This window comes from Cajanus cajan, chromosome 10 (genome assembly GCF_000230855.2).
Source record: "Cajanus cajan strain Asha chromosome 10, NIPB_CcT2T_4, whole genome shotgun sequence".
NCBI classification, from domain to species: Eukaryota; Viridiplantae; Streptophyta; class Magnoliopsida; order Fabales; family Fabaceae; genus Cajanus; species Cajanus cajan.
The window spans coordinates 9,091,536-9,102,257 of record NC_138526.1 but is presented as its reverse complement, the minus strand read 5'-3'; the positions used below and the strand labels follow the sequence as shown (position 1 = coordinate 9,102,257).

The 10,722-nt window shown below is 32.7% G+C and overlaps 2 protein-coding genes across 2 annotated transcripts; one reads left to right on the top strand and one right to left on the bottom strand.

The window, feature by feature from the left end:
• The first annotated feature begins 2,438 nt into the window (after positions 1 to 2,438).
• LOC109793012 (uncharacterized) lies at positions 2,439 to 5,358 on the top strand. Its single transcript, XM_020352474.3, has 5 exons — positions 2,439 to 3,235; positions 3,542 to 3,599; positions 3,715 to 3,798; positions 3,888 to 4,023; positions 4,492 to 5,358. The coding sequence occupies exons 1-5, from the start codon at positions 2,599 to 2,601 to the stop codon at positions 4,783 to 4,785; spliced, it is 1,209 nt and encodes a 402-aa protein (XP_020208063.1). The 5' UTR covers positions 2,439 to 2,598; the 3' UTR covers positions 4,786 to 5,358.
• Positions 5,359 to 8,515: 3,157 nt separating this feature from the next.
• LOC109793013 (putative aspartic protease At2g35615) lies at positions 8,516 to 10,357 on the bottom strand. Its single transcript, XM_020352475.3, has one exon. The coding sequence runs from the start codon at positions 10,092 to 10,094 to the stop codon at positions 8,778 to 8,780; it is 1,317 nt and encodes a 438-aa protein (XP_020208064.2). The 5' UTR covers positions 10,095 to 10,357; the 3' UTR covers positions 8,516 to 8,777.
• Between the last annotated feature and the right edge of the window lie 365 nt (positions 10,358 to 10,722).

The following is a 10,722-nucleotide window of genomic DNA, read 5'->3' as shown; positions in this document are numbered from 1 at the left end:
ATTCAAGAGACTCAATCATGTAAATAAGTGATAAGTTTAAATTTTGTGAATGAAAAAAGAATCCATGAATACTTTATATTAATAATACAATTATATATATATATATATATTTATTTATTTATTTATATATATATATATATATATATATATATATATATTTATTTATATATATAATTATGTAATTATTTTTAGTAATCAAATGACTTTAAATTTCGATATTAATATTATATGGTAAAAATTTACTCCTCATACTTTTATATAAAAAATGTCTTTCTCGTTAATTTTGTATTTCATATGTATAAGCATATTAAGAATGTATGAAATGAATAAATAAGAAATATAACAAGTGAATAAACCTTTGGTGAGAGAACTTTTTTCATGGGAGGTAAGAAAAATAAATATGAATAATTTTATTATAAATGGTTTAATTTTAAAATATACAAGTAATTAATGTGAAATTTTTAGAAAGTCATGTAACTTTAAATAGTCGTATAATTTTTAAAAACTTTAGCCTTGACCATTGAACATTCATACATGATTCAAATTTTCTCTACCTATTTCCATACATAATTCTTTCCTTTCACAAAATAGGATCCCTGAAAACATAAGAGAAGAGAGATGAAATCACGAGAGAGTAAATCGCAACAGTATAATTAAAATGATTACAGTTAATATTAAAACTAAACAAATTAAAATAATTTTGATTCTTCATATATGATTATATGAGTAAGATTTATTCCACTTATTTCTCGTATGTCCTTCATGTATTTGAGTGACAATATGAATTTTATTTAATTAAATATTTTTGAAAATTAAAAATTATTAATTTGACTAGTTACATAAGGAATAAAATCATGCATTTCTGTGATTTTCAATAAGAATGTATTTAAAAAGAGTGTTATATATACAAGATTTTGTTTCATATTATTTAACATAAGAAAATGACATATTCTTCTTTGTTTATTTTTGCTTTTAACATAGATGTAACCTTCCAATTAGGGTATATGCAAATGCAATAATATATCTTGGTTTTGAGATAAGATCGCATATCCATTAGAGAAATGTGAATAGTGATTCAACTACGAGGGCCTACACTTTAAGGCATAACAATAACATGTCTTGAATCAAATTGAAGAACTAAACCACCCAACCCTATGAGGATTAAAACTCAATTTCTTTAGATATTTTTCTTTAGTCTCATGATGTGGAAGATAACACATAGGAGATGAGGACCACTTGTGAAAAACATATGAAACTAATTTACAAAGATAATACATTAATAAGAAGCTGGACAGGAACATAAGAACAAAAACAGAGAGAAAAGATCTCAGTTAAGTGTCAAAAAAAAACCCCACAAAAAGTCTCACATGGCCTCAACCTCTCTTAATTTCAGCTACAACACCATTCAATTCAATCCCACAACACCCTTTCTTTGTTCTCAGTTCTCACTTTGTAATGGTGCTCACAAAGGATGTCATGTACTTTTTCTACCACAATTGGTTTGCACTATCATTCTCACACTCATAGGGAGATTAGAAGAAAAAAAAAGACAGATTCCATACAGATAGAAAGAATGGACCCAATGATCGGTCTTTTTCCTTGCATTTTGACCTTTCTTATCCATCACTCCAACACTAATAAAAATCCTTAAGGCAAACAATTACAGCATACAACATTTCATAGGGTTGTAAGAAATTTTTTAACAGGGTTGTATGGTTTTAATTTGCAAGGAAATAGCAGATAGGATCCTCTATGAGAATTTCTGGTGAAATTTCACCAAAATCGTATTAAGACTACAATTGGGATCACATCACCTATATATTTTTTTTTCAATGAAAAATATTATGACTATTGTAATCGTAATTTAAAATCATGCATTGTTTTTTTTTTTTTACAAATATAGTTTTTGTAATATTCCAAAATTAATAATTAAAGAATAATTTGTTCTTACAAAATATAATTTCTGATAATTAAACATTATTTTAACATTAATAAAAATTAATTATGATAATATTAGATCGATTCTTATATCTTAAAACAGAGCTTACAACTATTAGACTAAGACATCGATATGTGTATTTCAAAACAGGAAGATAAAAAAAAATCCTTGGTTAAAGCCATGCATACTTGTATGATTCAGGCACATCACAGCACAATATCCTACCCAACGAATCCTCTAACAAGCTTCCTTGATTCTCTATAATCAGAACCTGATAATTCCAATACAGTAAGACCATTATGGGAGCTAATAACACATTATTAGCTTGAGACATTGCCAAGTGGCAAAAGTTAGAAGCGCGTGTCACATTCACCCCTCGTGGTTTAGTTTGCAAAAAGTAATGCCCCTCACAAGAGGTTGTATGGCAGATCCCCACCTCCCCATGTTACAACTTCCCCTCCACCTGTCCCTACCTTCCCTACATTTTATAAAAACCCCATATCCCTCCCTTCCTTCTCCTAATTCACTCTCTCATTTCCCTTCTCATTGTGCCATTGCCCTTGAAACTTCCTTATCCATTGCACCATTAGTCCTTTTCTTTGTTAACACATAAACACACCCTTTTACCAATTCAACACACACCATAACAAGGCACCAACATGTGTAGCTCTAAGGCCAAAGTGAGTGTGGGCATAGAATCCACCACCACAACCACAACCACAACCACACCCTCAGTGGCTAGAATCAATGGCAGGCCAGTCCTTCAACCAACTTGCAACCGTGTTCCAAGCCTTGAGAGGAGGAATTCAATCAAGAAAGTGGCACCACCAAAGTCACTTTCTCCACCTTCACCACCACTTCCAAGCAAGGCTTCATTGACACCCCCAGTTTCTCCAAAGTCAAAGTCCCCTAGGCTTCCTGCAACAAAGAGAGGCAATGACAACAATGGACTTAACTTGAGTTCTGAAAAGATTGTGATCCCAAGAAGCTCCACAAAGGCTCCAACTTTGGAGAGAAAGAAGTCCAAGAGCTTCAAGGAAGGGTCATGTGCTTCTATTGAGGCCTCATTGAGTTACTCCTCCTCTTTGATCACTGACTCCCCAGGGAGCATTGCTGCTGTGAGGAGGGAACAGATGGCACTGCAGCAGGCACAAAGGAAAATGAAGATTGCTCATTATGGAAGATCAAAGTCTGCCAAGTTTGAAAGAGTTGTTCCTCTTGATCCTTCAACCACTACTCTTACATCCAAGCCAACTGAGGAGGAGAAGAGATGCAGCTTTATCACAGCCAATTCAGGTAATTCATAACTAATATTTTAAGGACTAAATTTTGATACATTTCTTTAAGGTTTTTGTATTGTTTTTCTATCAGAACTGGAGTTAAACTTCAATGATTTACACAATAATAATTTGGATTAATATCAACATAAGTTATTAGAACAAACTCTAATTCTAATCTGAAGACAACTTAGAAAAGAAATTTTAACCAATTTTTGTTCATATTTTATACAAATTCTTACCTATTTTGATCCTCAGTGCAATGGTCCTTTATCTTAAATGGAAAAATGTGTTGATTAATCTCAATGTTTCTTTTGATGAATAGATCCCATCTATATTGCTTACCATGATGAGGAATGGGGAGTTCCAGTTCATGATGACAAGTAAGCCTTCACTTCTTTCTTTCTCTATCACACATAAACACATCACAGTGTCACACCAAACACAAATATACAGAAACTATAATGATGACTGACAAAAACACTATTCTCCATCCAGGATGTTGTTTGAACTTTTAGTTTTAAGCGGTGCTCAAGTTGGATCTGATTGGACCTCAACCTTGAAGAAACGCCTAGATTTCAGGTGTGATTCTATTAAAAAGTATTCATGTTCATAGTTTTATGAACTTTTTTCTGGGGTCGTGGAAACTAATAATTTTAAATTATGTACAGGGCTGCATTCTCAGAATTTGATGCAGAAACCGTGGCCAACTTGACTGATAAGCAAATGATGTGTATTAGTTCTGAATATGGCATCGACATGAGCAAAGTCCGAGGAGTTGTTGATAATGCAAACCAAATTTTAGAGGTAAAAAAACTCAAAAACCGTGTCCTTTTCATCACTCTTTTTAACTTGGTCTCTCTTCTTTTCATCTCATGTCCCCCAAAATAATAGTTTGAGCTGGCTTAAGTGAATATTCTAGTATGAAACAACAGAATAGTTAAAGGGTATTAATGGTGAGATGACTTGTTTTCAGCTGCATCTCATTATTATCTCTTTAATAGACAAGAAATTTCCATTAGGTTACATTTTTTAATGCCTGGCCCCACATGAGCTGATTTATCACTACTAAATTTAGAACCATTGTTACTATATCAATCTTGTCATATATTAGTAATATTACCAACTAGCTGGCAATTATTTATACCGAAGAAGACAAAAATAAAGTTTTCATTGGTGTGGTAATTTCTGTTCATTTAGCTGATAATATCAATCTTTGATTAATCTTTACTGAACTATTTTCTAATATTTGATTTGCAAATTGGGGTGTTACAGATTAAGAAGGACTTTGGTTCATTTGACAAGTACATTTGGGGGTTTGTGAATCATAAACCAATCTCCACTCAATACAAGTTTGGCCACAAGATTCCAGTGAAGACATCAAAATCAGAGAGCATAAGCAAAGACATGGTGAGGAGGGGCTTTAGGTTTGTTGGTCCAACAGTGGTTCATTCATTCATGCAGGCATCTGGCCTCACCAATGACCACTTAATCACTTGCCACAGGCACTTGCAGTGCACCCTATTGGCAGCAAAACCTCATTCTACTACCATAGAGCCCTCTCAATAGATCAAATTCCATCAGAGAAATAAGGAACAAGAGATTGACACTGAAGAGCTCAAGACATAAAAGAGTTGTTACATATGCTGAAAGAGCATATGTAATAATGTGGCTAACAATAGTTTACTTTTGAGTTGATCGTTTGTGTATAATATTAGATAGGACAAAAAAGGTTTTTCTGATTTGTGAGATGTTGTGAGAATTTTTAATGTGTGGTTTTGTTAATTTGCATATCAATGGGAAAAGAATGATGATTAAAAAAAAGGTTTTAGGAATTAGGATGGTGTTATTCAGTGGTGGGAGGCTTAGGGAACAGTCACCATGTGCATGTGCAATTGGGAAACAAGGGCATGTGTGGTGTCAGTTTGCTTTCTAGACCATGTGACCCATCAGACTTTGCATTATTTGGTTCCCTTTAACAGCCTGTGTGTGATACTTGTAAGGGGTGTGTAGGACCACCTTCCCTCCCTTTTCCTTCTCTTGCTTTGTTTATGGGGTTGTTATCTTTACTGTATTCTCTCTAACTTTTTGGCTTGGGTGATAATAGTATTATACCCCAATATATTTTGGAGTTGGTGTGGATGTTTTGAGTGGTCTTCAATACATTTCCCATGTGCTTCTGTACTATTTCATTGCTAATATATACTTTTCAAAACGTTAACCAGATAAGATAAGTATCTTCATTCTTCTTCCATTTCCACACCCCCCCATGTGCTCACTCGCCTTCTTTGTTAAACAAATAGTAGTCTTTTCTTTCCTCTATTTGTGCTTTCAAATTTCAATCTCTCCTAATTGGTACTTATTCAAACAAACTAATTAACTCACTGCTGCTACCACCATTTAACATGGTACACATGCATGGGAGGAGGCTAGTGTAGCTTCCTAGACAAAAGAGTATTTAATAAAGAATAAATGGATAATTAATGCGAGGTAGTTGACAATACCAAAAACTGTAAAACAACAAGAATCCACTAAAGTATTTAGCAAGTCTCACTTTATTGCAAGGTATAAGCAACTTCGTGATCCATGACAACAAACATTGTACCAACTAATTAATTTTCAATAGGCCTAAATAAATGGTTGACCGTGCTTTCTCTCTCTCTCTCTCTATAACACACACATAAAGAACAAATTAAGAAATGTTCATGCATTTCATCAATCCAAATGCAGATAGTTTTGGCATCTTAGTTTTCAATTATTTCTAGGCTATGCTAGGATGATACATATGCAGATTCTGCATAAAATGATAAGCCCGTGTCCTTTACATTCTCTGTATTTTTCACAAGTGCCATTCTACATTGCTGATCTTCATTGATCTTTCTGACTTTTTCTAAGTTCCATGTGAAGTTATTAAAAAAATATAGAGCACTTTCTAATTTTTGCAGATTTATCTAATTCAATAACAACCGAATGAATTATATACGTGATTTCCGTTAATCAAACATTATTTTAATATTAAATTATTAGTTAAACATAAAATATTATTCTAATAGTAACGAGAACCGGTCTCAAGAATATCTATATCATAATCAACTTCATAATGTTTAAATAAAATATCCAATAAATAAAATAACTCGTTATTTTCAAATAAGAAAGTAAACTTGGTCAAAATGCATTTATCTATACACTTACCCAAAGAGCCTTCTCCTCTAAAATTACAACTTTTGATCAATGATGTTTCCCACTTTATGAGTTCCCGAACTTCATGCACAAGCAAGTTATATTAAACAATATTCCACCTCGAAATTGTCGTTCTTGTATGTAGAAGAGTTTATGTATTGGATCTTTTTGATTTGGATGTGTTGCTACATGATTTAACGATCAAAGGCAATAACAATATTATATCACTAATATTATGATCACTCATGAAGATATATAATCTTTCAAAGTTTCTTCCGAAAGCATTGTCCATGAACTGCGCTGGGCCTGACTAGAATTATAGTACGCATTTCAATGTTTGACTTTGAGCAAATTGCTATATATGGCTCGTGATATTATGTCGTTCCATGTCAAGTCCATGACTTCCATTATCCTAATTATTCCTACAAGAAATTTCATGCTTCCCATGAAATGTATCCTTGCATGTTCAACTAACACTTGCATTCATGCATAGTATTTTTTGTTCTAAAAATATATCCTTCTCGTGGAACTTGATAAATATTATTGAGTTTTGCAATTATTGGAGAGAAAAAAAATATGTTGCTAGAGAAACCTGTTTGAAATTTGTATATGATGACATTTTGAAAAACTAAAGTATTGATGCAAGTTAACTAGACTCAATTATTTAATATATGTTTTTTTTTTTTTTTTTTTGTAAACTAAGGTATTCTTAACCGATAGATAAGAAATAAACCTTCGAGGTATACTGAGTCTGAGATCTATTCCCAATAAATGTTTTTTTATACTTACTTTGATGGTGATGATGATAATATATTAATAATGCAGCCTAAATAATAAAATTTGGAATACAACCTTTTTCATGTAGTATCATGGTCCGACAGTAAAGTCGTTGTTCGATACTTTCCAAATGGTTAGGAAGTGTAACGTCCGAAAGTTGCACAGTTATTTCCCTTTTATGCTTCTTTTAATCAATTTAATTAAAATATATTGATATATCTTCAATCAAAGATTGACGAATATGATACATTATGTAAAAATAAAAAAATAAAAAAATAAAAAACGTATCCAAAAAATTATTAATTTTTATCATAATTATTTTAAACTATATTTAAAATGATTTTGATAATTAGTAACTGATAATGTAAAATTAGTAACTCCTTTTTTGGATGTCAAAAACGAGGGGGAAAGTATAAATAAAAATAAATAAATAAGTAACGAGGATAGAATGGAATGACACAACCATGGCTGAATAATAGGATTTATGCTAGAGATGTAGAACACCTAAAATAACATTGAATATTCATAAATTGTATACCTCTTGAAGACATTTTTCCAGAGGAATTAATTGATCTCATGGAAGCGTGTACACAGGCGTATAAGTTAAGTTTAACAACTTCTTTTTAATCTCTCCTCTATTGCAAACTAACTCTTGGATGGAACAATGAGACATCATATAATACCAGAATTAAATAGATATCCTATTATTTTTTTTTAAATAGACACATAACTTAATATTTAACCATCATATAGATGTTAGGTCTATTAAATATTACATATATATTCGACACACTTGCCCATTAAACTTATCCCAATAAACATAAACACGTGATGATTCTCAATGTCTAAATTAGATCACTATATAAAATAGTACTAATACAAAAAAAAAATATTATGTTGGAATTAAATAGAGCTTAGAACTCTAATCACAATGGTGGGATCAAAATTGAGATTCTCTTTAAATTTTCCGACATAAAATTTGAAAAATAATAAAGAAATTACTGTTCTAAAAGTTGGAGTGTTACAACATTCACCAAACCAATACTTCCTTGTCTTATTTGTAACTTCTTTTTTTTACGTCCTTTACTTTCGTTGATTCTCCAATGCAAACTTAATAAGTTGGCTAATCATTAAACTAATAAATAATTTATAGTAAGCTGACAATTAAATCCGAACTTGTGGATACTTATCCTATCTCGTTAAGGTGCCTACTTTCTATAGTTTAAAAACTTAGCAGAATTCATTCCTTAACTTATCATTTGAATAAGCAGCAAATTAAAGGAGTAGGTTAGCTAATTCCTTAGTTGACAAAAAAAATAAAAGAAAAAGAAAATAACAAACATATCTAATTTAACACAATATTCAATTCAGACTAGTAGAAATAAGTAGAGGCATTACAAGTTACCCTATATCTCATAAACTAGTAAAATAAAAGACTATTAAAGAAAAGACACATATAACCTTTTCTTATCGAAGTGAAATCTAGATTAAGGATGTGTAAGGATAAGCTAATTAGCCCGTGTTTGGTTCTACTTCAGAATCATAAAACTAGATTCAAGACGTGAAAAATTAGAAGCTAATGCAAGGCAGTTCCAAACACACACTTAATAGGTGCTACAATTTGTTGGAGCAAAAGAAACTTTTCTCTCTCCAAGATCATACTCCACTTGAAAATTAACTTGTGCCCAATTTCCAAAGATAGAAATGCCTCGAGAGGGTAACACCGTCATGCAAACCAAGTTGTTGCCCATGGAAATAAACATGTTACTAGGGTTTAGGACAACATCAGCCCCTGTAAAATGAAACACAAAATCAGGGAAAATCATGTTAGTAGGATTCCTCACACAATATTCAAATGGGGTTGGAGCATCCTCTGCAGCCTCCACATTAATCGCTTCCTTCACCGAACTTATAAAATCAGCATATAAACTTTGTTCAAGATGTGTCAATATGGGAACCGAATCAATGATAATGTTGCCACCAGTTTGACCAGTCAACACCTTTTTTTGTCCAATTGTGATACCTTCTAGGTTGAGGAAATAATATGAGGGTAAACTTGGGTTAATAATGAAGGGAGTGGACACAACCCCAGTTGATGGTGCCATGGTTTGGTTCCCAAATATCAATTTCCCTGTGGAGGTTGAACTAAAAGGAACCATGCAATAGGAAAATTTGTGACTGATTTGGCCTCCAAGTTGTGAAGCTAGTGATAATGGGCCAGGCCCAAGGCCCACAAAGCCATTGGCCTTGCTACTTAGCTGAAACGTGAAATTATTATATACACCACACCCAAAAGCCGTTTTGGGAAACGTGGCACATTGGCCCATACCTGTTGAACAAAACCTAATGGTATCATGACCCAATTTTCCAATGGTGATTGAGTTCTCACTATATTGATGAAGGTAAATGCATTGCCTAGAATTTCCACAATCACGTTGGCTTTGGGGGATTAGTGTGCATGGTTGTGAGTCACATGGCGCATCCATGTACGTGGAAGATTGGGTTGGATCAAACAATGGGGCATCTTGAGGGTAACATGCTTTACAAGGGGAACATTGGACCCAAGATAAATCACTCCCCGTGTCAAAAATAGCAAGCCTTTCAACACTAGGGGTGCCTAAGGAGAATCTCATGAGGTATTCCCCATGATCAGAAACATGAGTTATAGGACTTTCAATTGATGACGATGGTGATGGTGATAATAATTCATTTTGACCTATGAAGTCAACTCTTTTGGATCGAGCAATGGATCGTATAGCAGCACTTTTAACTAACTCGGTTTGGGTCATTAGAGAGTCATATAAAGGAGACATGGGAGAGTGACGTGGGATAAGATCAATGCTAAAGCCATTTAGATTTTTACTAGCATCAACCAAGAACATACTAGAAAATGCAAAGATTAATAACAAAAGTCGGGGCATGATTGTGGAATGGGAAGGACCAAAGGATGGAGAGTGCAAGAGTGATAAATTGAATGGAATATGGATTGGATGGAGAACAACACATTGAAGTGATTCTATTTATAGAGTTTTGAGTTGTGGAAATAAAGAGTTTTAGTTGAATGAAAGAAACTTGATTCGTGTAATGTAGCAAGTTAAGCAAGTCACATTTTCGGTGAATTTTTTAATTACATTCACCAATTTCTCTCGTTCTTGTCTCATTGTGGACTCGCCATGCCGGCAAGATTCTTGGATTTGGTTTTGTAAAAACAAAACTACCAAGTTAACTATTATACTTTGAAAGAAATGAAGCAAAACATAATAGGAAATCAAGTTAACTATTATACTTTGAAAGAAATGAAGCAAAATAAAATGTCGTTTCCACTATGCTTATGTTGTCTTTAACCATGAACTAAAAGCTAGTATAAAGAAGAAAATAACGTAACAAAAGTAGGTTTAATTAAAAATCTGTAAGTGGATGTCAAAGGTCAATTTCTCTTTATAGTGTAAAAAGGATATTTCCATCAAGCATGCTTTTAAGTGTCAACTAAAAGCCAGATATAGAAACTAAGGAAGAAAAAAATAACATTGTGAGGCATTACCGTTAATT

Bases quoted from the DNA above. Each gene is read 5' to 3' on its own strand.
- LOC109793012 (XM_020352474.3), top strand. From the start codon at position 2,599: ATGTGTAGCTCTAAGGCCAAAGTGAGTGTGGGCATAGAATCCACCACC. The intron at 3,799-3,887 runs GTGTGATTCTAT...AATTATGTACAG, and splicing joins AAGAAACGCCTAGATTTCAG to GGCTGCATTCTCAGAATTTG. The intron at 4,024-4,491 runs GTAAAAAAACTC...GGGGTGTTACAG, and splicing joins ATGCAAACCAAATTTTAGAG to ATTAAGAAGGACTTTGGTTC.
- LOC109793013 (XM_020352475.3), bottom strand. From the start codon at position 10,094: ATGCCCCGACTTTTGTTATTAATCTTTGCATTTTCTAGTATGTTCTTG.